Raw genomic sequence first — 21,834 nt, forward strand, 5'->3', positions numbered from 1 at the left:
GCCAGCCTCTTCCTCTATGACCAGTGGAAAAGAGGAAAGAGTGGGTGGGAAATGCAGGAAGGAAGTGTCATAATGAATATTTTCCTATTTAGTTTACCTGTCCTGTTATTAAATAGCAATGTTTATGCTTATCTGTTGCTGAGTCACTTTTCTGTTGTGTCTAACTCTTTGTGACCCCATTTAGGATTTTCTTTGCAAAGAAGCTGGAGTGGTTTGCCGTTTCCTTCTCTACTTATCTTACAGATGAAAAAACTGAGGCAAACAGGGGTAAGTAAGTGACTTGCCCAACGTCACACAGCTAGTAGGTGTTTGAGGTCAGATGTGAACTTAGGAAGAGAAGTCTTCCTGACTAGGACTGGCACTCGTTCCTGCCCTTATGCTTATCTTGCATGACAAAACAATTTCAAGTACACCAGCTGATTTCATCCTAGTGTTTTCTGGGTAGGTTTTAGGAGCTGAAGGGACTCTGTTCATTATTTAGTCCCAATCCATGCCCTCAGGGGTATGTTACTTTCCCCATTTTACTGATGATTTAACTGAGACCCTGGGGAGCTCAGACAGTTTGCATTAGGAATAGCTCTAGAATTCAGGCATCTCAGTTTTAGGTCCATTAACTGGCTTCCTTTCCCTTTTCCATTTCTGTTAGACAAGGATTGTTAAAACCATTTTGCTCACATTGGCACCTGGGTTTTTTAGAGTCCCTAGATCAAAAAGAGGGGCAGCTAGGGGGTGCAGAGAGCGCTGGGCCTGGAGTTGGAAAGATTCACCTCAAATCTGGCTTCTAACATTTGCTAGCTGTGTGACCCAAGCAAGTCACTTAATCCTATTGGCCTCAGTTTCCTCATCTGTAAAATAAGCTGGAGAAGGAAACGGCAAACCACTCGAGTATCTTTTCAAAGAAAACCGCGAGTGGGGTCAGGAAGAGTCAGACACAACTGGAGGAAAAAAAAAAATAGACTGAACTAATCAAAAAAGGGTCCTGAGTGCCATCTAGTGACCATGATGAACAAATCTACTGTTGAAGGAGACTTCCACCTAAGGAACTAAAGGTGGTAGCAATTATATTAAAATACAGTTATCAAAATATTTTTTTGAAAAGGTTCACAGATCCCCATGTTAAGAACCTCTAAGGTCAAGAGATTAGCTTTAGCAAGAAGTAGGAGCAGCTGGTCCTCTGTGATCAGTGGAAAGGAGGAAAGAGTGGGTGTGAGGAATGCAGGAAGTGGAGGAACTCCTATTGGCCAGCCTCAGTCTTCTCAGTGAAGTGGGAGGCTGAGCAACCTGTTGCCAAGTGTGGGAGCTCTGGAGTCAGAACATCATAGAATCATAGATGGAACACTGGAGGGCAAAACAGAAGTCATCTGGTTCAAACCCCTTATTTTACAGGTTAAGAAACTGAGGACCAGGAAGGTTCAGTTGACCTGACCCAGGCCACACAGACAGTGAGTTGAAGAGCCAGAATTTGAACCTACTTCAAAACCAGCAGTCTTTGGTTTGGAATAATCACCAATGAGATGGGGTAGGACAGAGGATTGCTTAACATGCTCTCCCCTTCTCACCTCTGCCTCTCAGCTTCCCTGGCTTCCCAGCTGCTGGTGCCTTCCCTTCTGAGATTACCTTCCTACTATTGTGTCTGTATCTTATATGTACCTAGTTAGAACTCAAGCTCCTTCAGGTCTGGTTTTGCTCTGGCGTTTTATCTCTGGTACTTGGCATACAGTACCTGGTATATAGTAAGAACTTAATAAATGTTTACTGACTGATTAAAGAAGGGTACCTTAGGAGTTATGCATCATAATTTAGTGGGGAAAAATCACCTTGCTGCCAGTCTGAAAAACTTAGAACATACTGACCATGAGGAATAACAGACGGGTTCTAAACAGAGAGTCAATTTCTATTTAGGGAAGATTAATGAGGTAAGATGGATTGGAGGAGTGGGAGACTGGAGACTATTAAAGAACTGGAAAGTGGGCATTCTAAACTTGTGTCCCATCTACAAAGGTTGGATTCTTCACTTCTTGGTTCCCAGTTCACATCAGGAAATTAATGTTTGACTGAATTAGTCCTACTCTGCTGAGTTCCCCTACACAACAGCTCTCTGACAACATCACCAGTTCCATGTTGCCCATCCCATACTCCTCTGGGATCTGGCAGCCTTCATTTAGGGGAATTTTGTTTTGATGATTCTAAATTCAAAGAGACAAGCAACAGAAGCACAGAACCTTAGAATATTAGAACGTTAGGAAGAACTCTAGCAACCATGTTATTCCAAGCCCTTATTTTCAGGTGAGGAAACAAGAGGCTCAGAGACATTAAAAGGGACATACTCGAGTTCATACAGCATATGGCAGAGTTCAAAGATACTTCTGAGAAAACACAGAGCTAGGAGATCTCTTGGAAATTATCTAGTCCAGCTTTCTCATTTTATCATTTTACAAGACCTAGATAAAGGAAGTAACTTGTCTTGGAGTTAGACACGACCCTGGGCTCTTTTCCCTAATCTGTATAATCAGCTAGCATTTAAAAGATGAAGAAATTGAGGCGGATGAAAGTATATTAAAGTAACATCTTCTTTTAAAAATCATCACAATGTTAGAAAACATATCTATGATATTTATGTGTGTATACATACGTATTGTGTATGAGTGTGTATATATGTATACATATGTGTGTATGTGTGTGTACATGTTAGTAGTATTAGTACTAGTAGTAGAGAGGCTAAAGGCAGGCTTGCCATAGGGCAATATATCACAGATCTTGAATTTCATCAGTATTAGAGTTCTCTTCACCAGCTCAAATAGAAACCCATCCATAACTTAGTAGATCAATCAGTAAGTACAGATAAATCTTAAGAATGTGTTTAAAACTCAGAAAGCTTAAATGACTTGCCCACGCAGCTAGTGTCAGAGGCAGCACGCAGACCTCCTGATTCCAAGTCCAACATTCTGTCCAGGATAGAATGCTGACTCTCTACCACCATATAACAATAAACCATAACAGGTGGTAAACCATATGGTATTGGGATTGGTTTAGACAATTATGAGCAAGCAGCCTAGCCAATGAATGGACAAATGTCCCTGGGACACACTCCCACCTTTCTCTACTTTTTACATTCCAGAGACAAAAACATGCAATGGTTCTTCAACTTACTAGGCAGAACGCTCAGCAGCCGTTTCTGGAGTGGGGCTTATTCTTGTATTCTGTAAACGTACAAAAAAGAGAGGTCAACATTTAAACAAAGGAAAAACAACAGCCAAGTCAATTTTTCTGTTAATATCTAATAATGACCTTTAGGAGCCAAGACGAATGGGAAGTATGAAAGGAATCGTGTTTGCATAGAGGGCAACATTTTCCTTCCTTCCTGTTAGGGAAGGGCAGATTTTTAGCCAAGTTGCTCTTTTCCCCTATTCTTAAGTAACTGGATCAACTCCAAAGCAAGAATGTGCTATTAGATGGGTCAGGAAACACAACCTGGGGCTATTTCCCCCACCCATTCCCCTCTGCCTCCATGGCAAAGACAGACTGATGTGTTCTGGAACATTTAACAAAGGCAATTTTAGACATTGCTACAAGGCAGGACCCAGTGCCATTTTTATCAGGACACTTTTGCACAAATGGGTGAAGAGTCAATCAGGAGTACCCCAATTCCTTGGCCAGAGCTAGAATGGTCTAAGGCTGCTTTGAATTTCAGCAGAGGTGAAACTAAATGAAGTTACACTATTCTGTACTTAGGTAGTCATTTGCCACTACTTCTAGATTTGCTAATGTGGAAATAGGAAGAAATGTGGTTTTATAATTATAATTTTTTTTTATAATCACAAACCCTCTTTCAATAGAGGTAGGGAAACCATTTGGGGGAAAATGTAGGATTATAGCCCCACAGGCAAAAATAAAAAATAAAGAAGAGAAACCACCAAGAGCCATGTCTAAATGGAAATCAACTTCATTACTTATTTGGGATTTTGGGGTGGGGTATTCAATTTGAGAGAAATATATAAGGTGTCTCAAAAATCTTAAGACTTTTGGGACACCTTGCATAAATGTACAATTCAACTACTTTAAAGAAAAAACAGATATATGAAATTACAATAAACATAACAGAATTTTTATATCTTTCAGTTCCATATTATGGATAATGAAGGAGCAAAGTTAAATTAAAGAGAGGAAGAGACATCGAGGACAAGATGAGGAAGAGAGAAAGAGGGACAAGCAAGGGAGAGGCAGAGAGTAGGTGAGACGTTTATGGAAAATGGAGGGAGAGATTTGGGGAAGGAAGAATAAAGGGAGATAGTGAAAGAGAAAAGATATAGGGGGAGGGGGAGAAGTAAATGCTCTCACCGAAGTTGCTGTGCAAATGATCAGATTACTCCTCTTTCCCTTACTATGTGCCCTAATTGGCTGTCCTCCTCTCCCTAGAGTCTGGATTCAGTCAACTACCTCTCTGTGGCCAACTCTCAGATTTTATCTTCAGTCTTGTCCTCTGTCTTAAGATGAGTCCCTCATTTCCAACTGCCTACTTAGACACATCCATGTGGATATCCTGCTGATGACAATTTAAACTTAAGAGGCCGAAACTGACGTTTTCATTCTCTTCCTCCCATCCCAATAGATTTATTTCTCTAGGTTTCCTATTTTTTGTCAATAGTATTACCTTTCTCTGAAGCCTCTCCATATCCAGTCAGTCACCAAACCCAATTGATTCTTCTTGCAAAATATCTATTACCCTCATCCTTTCTTTTTCACAGAATTAAGGCTATTGAGGTAGCTCCTCATTGTTCCCATGGCCTATATAGTCCATTTCCCCTCCAAACCACTCTATCCATCTTTGCCAGAATTATCTTTCTAAAAGATTGCTTTGATAATAACATTCCCTTACTCAGAAATCATCAATGGTTCCCTATCACCTATAGGACAGAGCACTAGTTTTTGCCTGACTTTTGCCAAGTTTGCAACCCAGACCTGTTTTTGCACCCTTACCTCCCCACTACTCATTTATACAATCTCTAATAATGACCTTTAGGAGTCACAAAGAATGGGGGGTATAAAAGGGATTGTGTTTGCAAAGAGGGCAACATTTTCCTTCCTTCCTGTTAGGGAAAGGCAGATTTTTAGTCAACTTGCTCTTTTTCCCTATTCTTGAGTAACTGGATCAAGTCCAAAGCAAGAATGTGCTACTAGCTGGGTCAGGAGACATCTCTGGTTGAGACCCAACCAGAATGACCTGCTTGCCATCCCTCAGAAACATGACTTTCCACCACTGTACCTTTCTGGGCTTATACCTTTATCCAGCCTACAATACCTTCCTCCTAACAGCTAAAAACCTATCATTCAACTCACATTGAGTGCTACTTCCTTCATGAAGCCCACCCTGACTACGCCAGGCCCTTGGTCCTCTTTTCCCTGGAACTCTGAGCACTCATTAAACATGAACCATAGGCTGCCCTGTATGATGAGTTACCTTTCCATGTGTCTCTATCTTGCCTCTCCTAATGGACCTATCTCATCACTTATAGAATCCTACAATTTAGAGCAAGGCAGGACTTTAGAGATTGTTTAGTGTAATCCCCTCATTTTAGACATGAAAAAACCAAGACCCTGACATGCTAACACTACTTATCCCAAATTCCAGAGCCAGTGGATAACAGAGCTGACCATGAAATCCAGGTCATGTAACTAGAGGCATCTGGGGCAGTGGAAAGAATATATGATGTGGGTACAGAGGGCCTGGGTTCCGGTTACAGTTCTTCTGCTTGTGTGTTTTGGGAGAAGCTATTTAATATGTCTGGGCTTCAGTTCTTCACCTATAAAATGAGGGAATTAGAGAAAATGACCTCTAAGTTTTCTTCCCGCTCTAAATCTAGAATTCGATGAAGCTCTTACTCCAAATCCAAACTCCTTACACCTCTTTGTATTTCCTAAGACACCTCACATAAAGCTTTAGAGTTAGATAGTTAACTAGTATTTACTAAGCACTAATTATGTGCCAGGTGCAAGTTAAGTGGCACAACAGATAGAGTGCTGGAGTCAGGAACCTTCATCTTCTTGAGTTCAAATATGGCCTTGGACACCTACTAGCTGTGTGACCCCGGGCAAATCACTTCACCCTGTTTGCCTCAGTTTCCTCATCTGTAGAATGAGCTGGAGAAGGAAATGGTAAACCAATCCAGTATCCGTACCAAGAAATACTCAAGAGTCAGAATCAGACATGACTGAAACAACTGAACAACAACGATGTGCCAGGCACTGGACTAAGAGAAGAGGATAGAAAGGGAAAACCAGTCTCTGACCTCAAGGAGCTTTTAGGAGGCACTAAATAAATACTTGCCAATTGACTAATATCGTATTTTAGGTTTTATGAAAGGAGCTTTTCAAATTCTTAAGGGAGAGGGGGCCCTCCTATAATGCTAGCTCATTAACCTCATCCCAATCATGATTAAGACTCACCTGCAGCCACAGTTCTTTCTCATCAGTCACTTTTACTGCTTCCCTGCTAAAACGCATGGGCTCTGGGCTATTCAGATCCAGACCCCAGCTCCTTACAGAGCAGAAGCATAGAAGCTCATAGAGAACATCTTCTTGAATTGTTAGAGCATCGTTCACCTCACAGGATCCCCTGGATGCTTGCTTACTTGCCTACTCTTGATCTCATTACTTGGTAAATCTTTGACCTTTGCTGTATCATGCTTGGATTCCTGACTCCTTGGCCTTGGCCTGGATTTTGACAAGTGATTAGTTCCTTGAGGTCTGGCCCAGAACATCAAGATTCTTGACCCTTTGAATGATTGGCCACTGGTGGTTAAACATCCCCAAAGCCCCACATTACTTAGGAACTCATCAACATCCTGTTTCTTTTACTTCTGGAACCATCTGATTAGTGTGGCAGAGCCTGACCCCTGCTTTGTACCTGATGTGCCGTATTCCTAATCTCAGCTGGCATTCGTCCTTTGCCAAGATACCATTTTGTCTGGAATACTTGCTATGGTTTGCCAGTAAGTCATGGGGTAGTTTTCTAAGTCACTTTCTATCTTTATTTTTTTTAGAGCACCTTTGTTCTCAGCTTCTAATAAAAGATTTAAACAAACTATCTGTTGGGGATTTTAAAATGAAAGAAAAAGCTTTAATAACTATGAAGTAAGATTTTCTTTTTGGATAAGGGTGGCTACCACAAAGGCAGGCTAATCCTACCTGGAGTCTCCAGCTGTGATCCAGTCCCCTATGCTACTCCTACTTTTCACAGTTTTCCCACTTCCTTAGCTGCAGAATCTGTAGCTAACTAAAAGCTCCCAGGTCTTACACACAAAAACTCCCATGACATTGATACATATGAGGTATTGAAAAGTTGAACTTTGCCTATATTTGCAGGTAGGCATTTTTTGTTTTTTCTTTTCCCACTAGTCATTTTTTAAAAATAATATACTGTTATGGAAATGCTAAAGATAAAATAAATAAAAAAATTTTTTAAATCCTGAGTTATACTGAGGTTGCTACACCACAGGCTGGCTGACTCATGGAGAAGATGGGCCAGCTCCTGTGGAAAGACTTTCTTTTTAAGAGATAACATGCTCATCTTATAATAAACCACAGCTCTGATCTCAATTGGCACAGTGCTTTGCACGTTAGTAGGCATTCAATAAAGATTCTTGATTTAGCATAAAAGTAAAGAGTGAATGCAGGAACACCCAGAATTGCAAGAGAAACAGCTGCTCAGTAATGACATTTGGAAAGTTCATGGATAGGTTACACATGAAAATCAGACATGAGAATGAGGCTCATGGAAAGGTAGTGGCTACCTCTGGAAGCCTTGCAATGGGTGGTTAAGAGGCAGAGAAGGACAAAATGGAAAATTTTAAGCCTACTTTCGTTTTCTTGTCTGATAATTTTTAAAGAAAGTACCAAACTCAAAACAAATCCATCAAAAATCACCTGAATACAAAAGGATGCCAGAAAGCCATGCGATCTCTACAGTAAGCAGGACTATTCACTTGAATCACATTTAAAAAAGCCATTCCACAATAAAGAGAGCAAAAAGAGTCAGCAGAATGAAAAGGCCAGGAGCTGCCTTCCATAATCTTTCACTGGTTGCTTTGTTAAGCTTTTCCATTCTTTCCTAAATGAACCTCTCACTCTGTGCGATAGTGATCTCCTTCTAGATAAATCAGATTAAAGAAGAAAAAAGAATGGAAAAATAAGTTGGCTTAACACAGGGGAAGAAAGAATGGAAGGCTAAGTCTGAAGAATGAAATTACTCTTTGGAGGATGGAGAAAACAGAGATGTTGGGATGATAACACAGAAGTGCACAAGGAATTGGTCATAGACTGACAACAGAGGATGCGGCATCTGGAGGGAATGATTTAAATCCCAAATACCCAGTTTTCCAAAATGTATCTGACTTAATTGGAAAATATAACTGCTCATGTCCATGAAACCTACCTTTTGAGAGATACTTATCTCACTTCAGAGTAATGTCAGAGGGACTGAATTACTGCATATCAAAAGAAGAAGCAACTGCTAAAAATCTTTCTAAAGGTTAGTGCACCTCGTAGACACGCTACTGAACGATGACTTGATTAATCACCAAGCAAATGCGTTAAAAAAATGACAGAAAAGAAAAATGAAAGCAAACACCACACCACCACACACTCCCGCTAACCAAGTAATGCTAAACACACACTTTAGTACAACATAGGTAGATAGCACAGAATTACCTTTCTATCCTCTCTAGGAAGGATAGAGCAGTCTCCAGGAGTATAATCCCATATCTTTTTTGGAGGCTGATGGGAAGCAGAGGAGGAAATGAAGAAATGAGAAAAAGACAACACAAAGAACGTGGAGACTGGTTTAAACAGAAAGGGTCACAGGAAGGGAACTGTTTCAACATAGAAAAGGGAAGATAAAAAACAAAATAAAACAGGGCAATTTGTTATTGTGTTGATATCAAGGAGGAAAAACTAGGGAGAGGGCTAGGGAGAGTTTGGAATTAGGAACACTTACTAGAAGTCTGTTATATTCTGTATTCCTCAAGAGTAAATACTATTGTTTTTTAAATGTAAAATTTTTTAAAAATTCAAAGAAAAAATTTTGACTTCTGGTTTTCCTTTCTAAAAAGAAGGCAATGCCAAAGCCTCTATTTTTTTTTAAAAGTCATTTTTTTCCATAGTAAGTATATACTTTGTTAATGAACAATCAACTTGTAGGTCTAGAGATGTAAGGTAATCAGAACTCTGTTCAAAAGCTTTTCAAAAAAATTTAACGCATCTTAAAATGTATTATGGTAAGTATGCCGCATAGATTTCTTGCTGCTAAGGTTTTTAAAAAATCCCTTTACAATTTATGCTAAATAGTTTATTGCAGGATTATTAAGAGCATGGAGAGCTTTCTCAATCTACTTGTAGCTTCATTTCAGCCGAACTGAGAGCTTTTTTTTTTTCCTGTGAAATAGGTCCTGGTCCTATTTTCTCCTTGATTTTTTGGTACAATGTTAGAGAAGTATTCCCAAGAAAACCTCCCTGGATTCCACCCCATCTGTGCTCCCCCAATAGTTTGCTTTAAATTTTTGGCAATGAGGGGGTTAAGTTGGTGGCCAACTCTACGAGTTCTTAGACACCCATGGCTACCAGCACTGCTCTTCTGACTGGAATGTCATTTCTAGTAGCAGTTTTTCTTTTGGAGTTCTTTCTTACCTCCATGATCTCTCCTGAGAGTCCCACCCCAACCTTTTCTTTTGCCTGACCTGACCTCTCAATGAAAGGGGTGAAAAAGGCTTTAAAGTCCCAGTTTTCCTTTTTTAAAAACAGAAAATCAATGCAATAGACTTCACTTTTTTATTATTTTTTTTCCCCACAGTAAAAACATATATTAAAGAGCCACACTTCCAGGATTGGCCATTTGTTGGCCAGTCTTTCCTGGGGTCCAAGGCAAAGAAGTGATCCCAGGCAGGAGGGAGCGTAGCGCTGGCAGGCAAACCCTAGACCCATCCCTTTCCTGTGAATTTTTCTACTTATACTCTATTAAGTTTGCATCAACTCTGGCTTCATTGCAGTCAGTGTTTGCCTTAAAATCAACTCTCCTATTCATTTTTTATTTGCCAGAAATATATCAGTGAAGTTACATAAATGTGATTATCTTAAACTAATGTGTCTTATCTTATTTCCTGTTACTTTTCCTTTTCACTTCCTAACAAATGTATGAGTGGGGAAAAGATCTGGGCCAATCATGCAGAAAGAAAAGAGAGAATAGATGGAGAGACAAAAGGTTGCACTCTTACCCATGGAATGTGTTTTTCTTTAAAAAAGAAAAAAGTTAGAGGAAGGTCTTTAGTGCATCGAGCAGATCCTTTATGAGAGAACTGATAAGAAATTCCACTGCTCATAAATCTGTAGATGGGTTGCAATCAGCATCACTGGAGGGATTGTAACTGATTAGATCATGGATCCACTGAATTACTGGAACCCCACTATGATGGAGTTTGACTAAAGAAAAAAAGTGTGTTTCAGTGAGAAGAGCTGGGATGGGTGTGTGGGAAATCTGGGTTCTTCAGATTCTTGTCAGGGACAGATGGAAACTAGCTAGCTCATTAGAGAATACAGTTATCCCTTCCACATTGCAGGTTGGGGATGAATAATTAGGGTAAATCTGCATAAAATTTTTCAGCCCTTTGTTCGCACCACAGAAGAAATCTGAATTATTGTGGTGTTAAAATATAAAATATGATGAGATTATACAATACTATACATATATTTTATGCATTTCTGAGTTTCTAAATTTTTTTCTATGTCATCTGCTAGCTTTTGCCTGTCACCTATAACTTCTGCAAAACCTCCAAAATTACCATTTAGTTTCTTGTGCCAACCTGTGATATATCGAAACCGTGACGGAGAAAGTCACAATGTGGAAAGGATAACTGAATAAGAAACCCCATCAAGTGCATTTGGATGTTTTCTTTTTCTGCCTCAAAATCTATCAAGTGGCAACATGGTACAGTGGACTTGTAATAAGGAAGACCAACATTTAAATTCGGGGTGAATCCCTCAGTGCCTGTTTCCTCACCTCTAAAATTGGGTTGGATCTGATGCCTCCTAAGGTTTTTTTTTACCACTAAGCCTATAATCCCAAGTATGTATTGCTCTCCTTGGCTTAATAATAGAGGAGACATATGCTAGAGCTGTCCCTTATCTTTTGCACTTATTATCTCTATTTCTCAGATTAATCTGTCCATAATTTATGATAGAGTCAGTACTAGCAAGACAATCTAAGTTCAAGTCTTGCCCCAACCCTGGGCAAGTCACAACCTCCCAGTGGTCCAAGTGATTTTCTACTATAACTGATAGAGTTCTTCATCCGCATCCATGGAGGGAATTTCTAAACTGGGAGTCTCTCCCAACTCCCCACCCCAAACAAAAACATAGGCACAAATCAAAACTGACCAATCAAAAAATGTTAACAGTACAGGCATTAATTGCAACAATTCTTATTGAGGAAGATATTTCCTGGTTATAGAAGTATTCTCATTATGACTTCATAGAAAATTAGAGATGGAAGATGCTTAGAGATCATCTAGTTCAATTCCTTCATTTTAATTTTAATAAAACAAAGGTTCAGTGACCCACATATGTGACAGCAATTTAGTGACAAAGCGAGGATTAGAGCTTGGGTGGGATGAGTTTCACCAAACCAACAAGGCATCATCCTGTTTTCTAAAATAATGCCAAGGTATAATGCATCCTCTTAAAAATTCTATGATTCCCTGACCCTTGAGATGGGCCCACATGCCTTACTATAGGTACTGTAGAAGGGAAAAATGGAAAACTCAAATATTTTATACCAGGACTGCAGATAGCACAGAGAAAAATAGTGGTGTTTTAGGAGAACATTTTTAGCCTTATAAAAAAGACTAGGAATAGAAAAGACAGAAAATCTCCAGTTTAAAAATGGGTTATTTTTAAATAATAATTTTAGCTAACATTGATAAAATGATCCTGGGATTGTAATGAGGATAAAAATGAGATAATATTTGTAAAAAGTACTTTGTAAACCTTAAAGGGCTATGTGTAAATACACATACACCCCCCCCCCCCAAATATTTATAGAAGCACTTTTTGCAATAGTAAAGAATTGGAAATGAAGTAGATATTCTTTGATGGGGAACAAATTATGCTACATGAATGTAATAGAATATTACTGTTCTGTGAGAAATTATAAATGTGATGAACACAGAGAAGCATGGAAAGATATCATGAACTGATGCAGAGTGAAGGGAGCACAGCCAAGAGAACAGTAGCAAAATGACTAAAACAATGAAAATAGAACGAAGAACCAAACTCAAAAAAATCAAAAATGAAAGTTATACATTTTCAGATTTTTTCAATGTGATCTACTACGTTGATTTTTTTTCCTTTTTTTTTTTTTTTTTGTCTTTAAAAAAGTTGACTCTCTGGGTGGGAAAAGGGAAATAATATGGGGGGGAATCATAATGATGTAAAAAAAATAAAAGATCAATGAGAACTTATTTTAAAGAGTGCTATGTAAATGTTTTTGTTGTCATTCAGCCATTTTCAGTCAACTCTTTCTAACTATTTGGGGTTTTCTTGGCAAAGATAATGGAGTGGTTTTCCATTTCCTTCTCCAACTCACTTTAAAGAGGAGGAAACTGAGGCAAACAGGGTTAAGTGACTTGCTCAGGCTCACACTTAGGCTGGATTTGAACTCAGGAAGATGAGTCTTACTGACTGCAAGCATGGTGTTCCATCCTCTGCACTACCTAGCTGTCCTCTTAAATGCTAGCTCTTATTATTATTAATCTTTTTAAAAAGGTTTACATAGTATTTTACACATATTATCTCCTTAATTCCCACAATAAGCTTGTGAGGTAGGTGCTATTATTATCCCCATTTTACAGATGAAGGAACTGAGACTAAGAGGTTAAGTGACTTGCCCAGGCTCACACAAGTCCCTGAGAAAGGATTTAAAGTTGGATATTCTTGACTCCAAGTCCACAAATCTACTCACTGTACCACCTGGCCTCAGGTAAGTTCTATTCTAAAAATTTATTTTTTGTAACTTTTGGAATTCAGACCCTAATTTCCCAAAAAAACAATGGTAAGACTGATGTTTCATTTTTCAAGTTAAATCCTATTTAACTTATAATATGGCTGAAATGCTGCTATAAATTTGCTCTGAAAACAGAAAAAAAATTCTTGATGCTAATAATCAAAATGGAAAAGCAATAACATTGAAAAAGAAATTATTTATCTGGAATGCTATTGCTTGAGGAAAGTTACTACACAACAAAAGAAGGTGTATAGAGAAATTTTTGTGAAGATTTTGAAGGCGATTTCTTAGTAATTTCAAGGTTAATAACCCTCACTCTTTATCATATGTAATTAATTAAAATCTCAAGGCATTCATTTTCCTTGTTAAAGTTATTCTTATGCTTATTGGTTTTATTAGAGGGCTGAGTTTTTGTTTATTTATTTTTGCTTCAAAAATGGACTGGAAAAAATTAATTAAAAAAAAAAAATGGACTGGAAAGAGTAGATAAGATAAAAAAAAGGTTTTCCTTTAGTGACTAGACCAGATTCAAAAGCAAAAAGTTAGACTGTAAAGAGGAAGCATACATATAGTCAAAAAAAAAAAAAAAAAGATTGCTGAAGGTAGATTGAAAGATAGGTACAAAGAAGAAGAGAGTGTTTTATGTGCCCAGCCCCTTTGAGGGTGAAGAAAGGTGGTAGATTTGAGGCATACAGTTCCTCAAATTGGCCACCAGATGGAGATGTGACTCCAGCATGGTTTGGGTCTATTTGGAGGTGGTATTGGGAGTGGTGGATGTTTATCAAGTTTTCACAAACTGGTAGTAGTAATTTGTAGATTGTCTACATAGTCAAACCATTTTGGGCATTGTTAACTCAAATGAGTTTTTTCAGTCTCAGTGAATGATAAAGGTCATAGGATTTAACATTTTTTGAAATAAAAAAAAAATAAACTCTTTGATTACAAATAAAACTCCTGATTACAAATAAAAATCCTACCCCAAATCACAACTGGTAGACTATTAAATTTTCATGTAAATATTCATTAATGCTAGGGGTGGAGCCAGCTCCAAAGAGAGGCCCTTGTTAAATTTTCAGAGGGAGCATTTATATCAGCAAATACTACAATTAGGACTTGATATATTATTTTATAGATTGTCTAGGCTTATGGAGAAAACGATAACAATGAAAATTAAATTTAAAAGTGTGCTCTATGTATATTCCCTCTCCCTCCCTCTCAGGGTCAGTAGTTAGACATGACCCTAAGTGAAATCCTGGATTTTTTTTTTCAGGCTAAATTTCCTGCCCCACAAATTCTCTTTTGTAGCTATAACACTTAATCTCCCAAAATGACCTGTATTTTAAAATTAATTTTTAGCCATCAAGAGTAAAGAGAAAGGGAACATATATTTTAAGTTTGATTCTCAGCTTCTGGTTTATATACTCCAACTGACAGAGCAACCTTCTTTTAGTATCCCTTCTGTGCAACAACTAAAAAGTCTTGTTTTACATGCTGAAAATAGACCTGTGGAAATTCCCAGTTCCTAATCTCATTCTCTGATTTATGGGCACCATCTCATTAAATTTGTCTACAACTATGTTACACTCTTGGATAAAGCTTTACATAAGGCCCATTAAATTTTCCATTCATGGAGTACTTTATTCAGACTGCACTTACACTACCTCATGTGCTTTTAAAATATCCAAAAACAAAACAAAACAAAACCCAAAACAACCCAACCCTAAAATAACCTTTAAAGAAAAATAAAGCAGCAACTTCACCACTCTTTTCACCATATTTAATGTGTTTTACTGTCTTAAAAAAAATCCAAGGGATGCTAGGATGAGGTCAACCAAGTGGATGAGAGACGAAGTATCTAAAATTGTACTTGTGGTCATACTGATGCGTCACTGACTTGGGAATTCCTTCCTAGGAACTCCTGATAGGAGAAAGGTTCATCTGATGCTCACTGTCCTTGAATGCCTAACGCACATCAGCAGTGATGGACTGATCTCTCCCTAAGATGTCAGATGCTGTTCTTTCCTCACTGTTTTCTTTGACAGTAGGTTTGAGACTTTGGGGCAGATGAACACCTACAGCATCATGTTGAAAGGAGGCTAGGTCCACGGAAGCTCTTAAACTTACCGGTCTCCCAAACTCCAATTCCGAAAAGAATTTATACCAAGGTTCATTCTTTAAATCTATCTCTTCTGGGCTTATATCCCGAGTCTACAGGAGTTGGTGATAAGCAAATGGAAGAAAGAGAAGGATACCATTATGCAAAGATTACATAGGAAAAAGGACCATTAGAGATGCAGTACTTTCCATATTGAGATGTGTTTATTATGTCTAATGTTAGCATTTTTCTATTATGGTTGATATGTCTTAGAATTGAGGAGCGGGGGAGAGGATGGGTTAGAAGTTGTAAGGGGAAAGTGTAAGGTTTATAAAAAGTAGGGAGCTGAGGCTAGTCAAGGAAAGTGACTCAATTCACAAATACAAAGTGAATGCACTAGATAGAGAGGTAGTCCCATATAACATCATTGGATTAGGCTCCCTCACATCCAGAGCCTGAGTAATATTTTTGTATGACATTGCTAATATTTTTGTATAATATTTGATAATATTTTTGTATGTTTTTTAGAATTTGAAAAAACAAATTCTTATTTCAGTCTTGTAAAGAGTCAATTGAAGTGAAGAATCAGGTATATTCACTAAAGGTTTTTTTCATGGTTTGGTAAATTTCTGGTAGATGTCTGAAAGGCTTATTCATTTGATAGGAAATAAGTATAGTTGTTAAACTGTACATAAGCCCACCCATTCATACTGCATCTTTAGTGGCACATGAATATGCAAGAAACCACGTCCTATAAACAGCAAAAGTGAAAGATGACCTTCCAAGTAGGAACAGAGGACACAAGTGGAAAGAATCCATTTCAAAACAGGTGTTTAAGGGATGAAGCAGACAATATCCTTTGTATTCTAACAAGCATTAAGGAATTAATTTTAAAAATAAAAGTTAAAGCAAAGCTGGACAGGACAGATAACAATGCAATAGAAAGAAGAGTCACTTCTCTCTATTAAGATAGTTTGGGCTAGATTTTTTTATTCTATAAAATTCTCACTGGAGGACAATTTTCCTCAGTGTGATTTTATAATTTCTATCTCTCTACAACCTTCAAATGCCTTATTCTGAGGAACAAATATGTTCCTGAAAAATTGTCTATGGAGCAAATTTCTGTAACTCTAATCATGTTTTCCCATTTCCTACCACCACCGTGAAGATGCATTCCCATGGAAAAAGTTTTGACCCCAAGGTATGATTAAATTCACATACAAAAAAGTCACATATTTCAATATCAGAAAAGAAATGATACTTTTCTGATAAAATATGAATAATAAGGAAAATAAGCAAAAATGTATACTCTATAAAAATTTAAAACATTGCAATGGAAATTGCATTCCTGTGGGGTTCTCTACACATGAATTGCCTCACCCTTTGAAATGGCTCTGTTTCTATCCCAAAGTTTTCATTATTCTTTCTGTTATATTTTGTTATGAGCTGGCATCTCTTAATTTTAGTTTTCGTTAATAGCTCTTTTACAGTGGTTAGCAAACACTGATGGATTTATTAAGCATCCTTTGAAAGCTCTTTACGGCCCTGGCTGGCTCCTTTTGACATATGACATATATCACACACATACACACACACACACACACACACACACACATCCTTAAGAAATTTTTTACCATTATTCTTTCAGTCTATACATTCAAATTTCCACATACTATATTTCCTTGAATGGCAGTTTATCTGAATTTGAGCTAACATCTAACTAAAATAGACAGCAGAAATCAGTTGAAACCAGTGGTAATGGGCAATATCAGCCAAGTTTTCCTCCCCTTTCTCAAATACCCCAAAGCTCTTGCTTTTTTGGAGCCAGATGCAATTTCCTCTAATTTCACTAAGGCCCTGACTGTGAAATGCTGAGGGAGAAAACAACTGAAATAACCTAATTTAAGAATTTCTTTTTAGTAAATAAAGCAAAGAAAAAAAGCCAAAATTTAAATAATACTTGCCTAGTACTTAGGGAAATAGGTGTTCAGAAGGGAGTAGCTTAAGTCCTGGGCAAATCTGGTACTACTATATAGTTTATTCACATCAAAATGTTATTTATAAACTGTTCCTTGGGAATAAATAAGATATTTCTGGAAGTTGTATTAACTCTTTCAGTACAATGATACCAAGTATTGGTGCCCACTATTTTAACAAAACTAATCCAAGAATTCTTTTTTACTGAGGTTTCTCCTGCTAGGATTGATTAACACTAAAGCGATAGGCAGATGTCAGTTAATACAGGGCTATAACAGTCTGTCTTCTCTCTCACAGGAGGGAAGAAATTTTAGCAATTCATGGAACTAAATGTTAACTGAAACTCCCCATATGGCGGTAACATCTGCATTTCATTTTGTGGTTTGTAGTTTAGCTTTTGATCAAATTATGTATAAGATAAATAACCTAAAATGGTCCATAATGCCTGCATGCTTGCCTGGCCTACCTATGGGGTTAGAGGTCCCACAGTACAAAGAAGAATTTTCTATATTATTTACACTTCTCCTTTCTACAACTTGGAACGGTCCCTGAAGTGCTACCACTTCTTTGCATAAACACCCCAGATCTCCTCTGAGATTAAGTTCAAACCTGGCTGTGTGTCAATACTGCTGTCTACGCATGAGCCTGAGTTTATAACTTTAACAATGGAAGTGGATGGTGGAGTAGGGAGCATATCTCATTAAGTTTCAAGATGATACTAAGCTAAGGTAGGGGAGATGACAAGTATAGGAGAGCAAACCTTCAAAATACCCTCCATATATTACAGAAGAAAAAAAACACAGGAATGAGCCTCATTAAAGGATTTCTTTTTTGAGGGGGAGGGATTGCCACATGCCAAACACATGTAGGATTATGACAAAGAAGATGGTGACTAACTACAGCCAATTTCCCAAATTTTGAAGAGGAGGATGTAGATTTAGGTCACAACGTAAGGGAGTTAGATCAGATATGAGGGAGAACTTCCTGACAGTGAGGATTGTTATCCTCAAGAGAAGTCCATCATGGCAAGCTGGAAGATTTTCTATGAAGGCCTTCTAAGATGGCCATAAATCTCACCAATCTAGGATGTTTAGGTGTGTATCTACCTATGGGAAGATGAATCAGACCCAGGGATACCCTTCACCCCCATGAGCTTGTCCTGTCTAACCTTTGGACAAAAGACTTACAGAAATCTATCCAGACATAATTTAAAATGTCTGGAACTAGCAGGAATGATCACTTAGACTATCAAGGAAAAACTAATCTCTTCAAAGGGACTTGTGAGATCCTGAATGCAAAGTTTAACCCTATATATTTACATAAACAATGTGTCAGTCCATTAAAAAAATAGGTAGAAGGATCACCAGTGAATGGCAAAACTCTGATGATGAATGCTAGAAGGAACATTTGGGGAACTCACACCCTAATTTCTCTATTCATGTTGCATTTGGAACTGCCAAAAATAAAAATAAAAAAATAAAAAAAATAAAACCCAGTAGGATCAAATACGGCTAAAATATAGGAATGGTTAAAATATCATAAGAGGTAGCATATTTATGGCCATCCAAAGACTAAGACTTGGACTGAAATTTCTGCTTTCAAATCATAATGTTCCACTCGTGCCAAAGGGCTTCCTTTAAAGGTCAATGCTCAACTTGGGGGAATGTGGCTTGTCCTTTGAGCCTCTGCCAAAGGACCATCTTCTGCAAGAAGCCTTACCCAGACATCCTTAATTTTAGTGCTTCCCCTCTGAGAATGCTCTCAATCTATCCAGTATATAATGTGTCTCTCCTATTAGCTTGGCAACGCCTTGAGAGCAGCGACTGTTTCTTACCTTTCTTTGTATGGCCAATACTTAGCATAGTGCCTGGCACATAGTAGGAACTTAATACATACTTGTGACTGACTGCTATTGAAATGCATAGCTAACTTGTAGGAAACAATCACTCAGGCCTCACTTTTCTCAAAGACCCTTTTTTCTAGTTTTTGCTCCTTATAACTGGGTGCTGCTAGAAACTTATAGGAGCTCCAGTCTTCCCAAGAAGATCCACACGAAACTCAAAAACAAACCTGCAGCAGTCATGTAAAAGAGGTGAGGACAATGCTGATTGATTCTTGGATGTTTCCTATAATACCACTAGCTATAACCACTACCTATAATACCCTTAGGAAGCAAGGTCAATGAGTTCCCATGTAGCTTATACATTGGTATTGCCATTTGTGGCCCAATGAGAAAATGATACATATGGAACCCTCCCTATGGCTGAAAGAGAGTTCTGAAAGAGATTCCATAAGGCACCCATAGCTAGGGGGGAAAGCCAGAGAATGGATCAAGAAAAAGACAGGACAATTTGGGAACAAACGATACCATTTAAAAATTACTTAACCCTACTAATATATTTTGGTGAGGGCCAGGAATGGTATTAAAATATACTATCACTGGATGGTACTGTTCATTTTTTAAGGAGCATATGCACCAAAGCATGTTGTTCCTATCAATAGAGACAATATGACTGTGATATAGAACTTCCCAATACAGAAAGACTACAGGCAATGTAAACGGTTCTTCTGGAACCTTTTGCTTAAAATAACCATTTTCCATTAAAAACCCACTAGTAATAATTGTGATCACTTGGGTAATTGTTGACTATTTTCTAAGGCAATCAAAGCTGTTCATTAGATTTTTGATATCTCTCACATGATGATTCTAGTAAAAGATAAATCACCTATTATTTGAAAACATATGAGCTGAGAAAAATTCAAGAAAATAAATTGTATGGTGAGAAGACTATTTTTATTGTCTGTTTGTGTTATATGTGGTCTGGTTAGTTTCCCTAAAAACATATTCCCAGTGTGAATTTCACAATGGAATTCCAGAGGTGGAAGCCAGCTGCTGTGTTTGGTGGGCCTAGAAGTGTCTGGCTGGCCTTGGAATTCCTTTATCTACATAATTCAGTATACAAACCAAGTTTTCCTAATATTCAGTTACCAAAGGAGAGTCTTTATCAAGCCTTCTTGCATTTGCAACAATTTTTCAATATTTTATAGACCCAATGAATGGACTTTGTTTTAAAAGGTGGTCTCCTTTTCTATACATGCCATTTTTATATCATCAATTGCTTATAGACTTGAAATCATATAGAGAATCCAGGATGCCTGAAGAACATTGGATTTACACTCCTCCATTTCCCCCACCCCAACTACATGTATCACAGCCGGGACAGCTTCATAGAGAAGCAGCCTTTAAAATTCATCCTTGGAGTATTTTCTTAACCATAGCATCATTTTAAATACTGAATTTCTAACTCATTAGTAACTCTCTGTGAAATAGATACATGATGGAAAAACAAGGAGCCATAACTTTTAAGCTATTTAAAGAGGCCAGAATGAAAACTTAATAAATTAACTAAGGATTAAAAAACGACATCAACAAAGACAGCTAGTAAATTAGCATTTTCTTAAAAATTAGAATTAGTAAATTCATGCATAGGGAGAACAATAGATTTACCCTGCTCCCCTTCCCCCAAAAACATTCTTTAAAAGAGGGAGGCAGACTATTTCAAGAATTACTTGTGTGTCTCTGGAAAGGTGAAATAATGTAAAAATATTTAATATAAGCATTGTTCTACTGAATAAAGCAATTCCATCATAAGCAGAAAAAATAATGCATTCAAATCCAGGAATTCAGGAAAAAGGAGACAATAGAATTATAAGGTGGGCTAATTACCATCTTTTCATTTGTCAGAACTGAGGACTTGCCCGGCTGATATTCATAAATGCTTTTGGGTTCTGCGCGGTATTTTCTAGTGTCCACTTTCTTATCTGGGGGCTCCCAGTCATTTCTGTGGAAAGAAAATCAATTCAATTCATTATCAAGGCAAATGGCATCTCTTTGGATGTAACACATAGGCAGGCTGCATCTCTAAAATAAGATTGCTTTGAAAGAAATATATGTGGGTATAATTAGATAGGAACTGAAAAACAACAGATTATAGTCTACTATTCAGGTCTTACACAAGTCAAATTGGAAAAAAAAAAAAAAAGGACAGGTTATATTTGGACCAATATGGTAGCCTGCCTGTGGCTAATTTTTGTTGAACTGAACAATTTAAAATATGAATGAAGAAACTTATTTCAGAAAGAATAATCTAGTTGTGTTTTTTTCTTCTATCAACAAATTTACAGTGTATAGTATGCTTCTGCTGCTCTTATAAAGGAAAAATTTTAAGTGAGGCAGGGGGAAAAACAACCTTAAAATGGTCTTGTTCACTCCATGCTCCCTTATCTCTTAGAGCTCCAGACCCATTCTGGAGGACCTTCTCTCCACCTAGAATGCCATTCCTCAGAATCTTCACCCATTGACAATCTACTTATCCTTCAAGGCCCAGCTATTGGTAATAGCTAGCACTTATATTTGCGAATATTTACAAATAGGATCTCATTTGATCATCACAACAACCCTGGGAGGTAGGTGCTATTATTATCCCCATTTTACAGATGAGGAAACTGAGGCAAACAGGGATGAAGTACCGTGCCCAGGGTCATACAGCTAGTGAGTATCTGAGGCTGGTTCTTCCTGACTGCAGGCTGTATCATTGTCAAGGGGATTCTTGGTCAGGTATAGCTAGATTCTAGGACCCCTCTCCCTTTGAGATTCTGTGAGTCTGTGTCTGAATCTCCCAGATGGGAGCTTAAGCTTCTTGAGAGAGAAGAA

At 37.8% G+C, this 21,834-nt stretch overlaps 1 protein-coding gene across 50 annotated transcripts in view; it reads right to left on the bottom strand.

Moving 5' to 3' along the window:
- SORBS1 (sorbin and SH3 domain containing 1) overlaps positions 1-21,834 on the bottom strand; it is a 296,548-nt gene that overhangs the window by 40,657 nt on the left and 234,057 nt on the right. For 37 of the 50 annotated variants that reach the window (XM_072626096.1, XM_072626079.1, XM_072626015.1 and 34 more), the window contains 4 exons: positions 20,848-20,962; positions 15,173-15,256; positions 8,707-8,772; positions 3,151-3,200 (listed from right to left, as the gene is read on the bottom strand). In XM_072626096.1, coding sequence (XP_072482197.1) covers positions 3,151-3,200; positions 8,707-8,772; positions 15,173-15,256; positions 20,848-20,962 — 315 coding nt within the window. The remainder of the gene's footprint in view (positions 1-3,150; positions 3,201-8,706; positions 8,773-15,172; positions 15,257-20,847; positions 20,963-21,834) is intronic. The other 13 variants (XM_072626112.1, XM_072626132.1, XM_072625988.1 and 10 more) reach the window with 2 other exon arrangements.

The sequence above is a fragment of the Notamacropus eugenii genome, chromosome 1 (assembly GCF_028372415.1).
Source record: "Notamacropus eugenii isolate mMacEug1 chromosome 1, mMacEug1.pri_v2, whole genome shotgun sequence".
In the NCBI taxonomy this organism is placed as follows: domain Eukaryota; kingdom Metazoa; phylum Chordata; class Mammalia; order Diprotodontia; family Macropodidae; genus Notamacropus; species Notamacropus eugenii.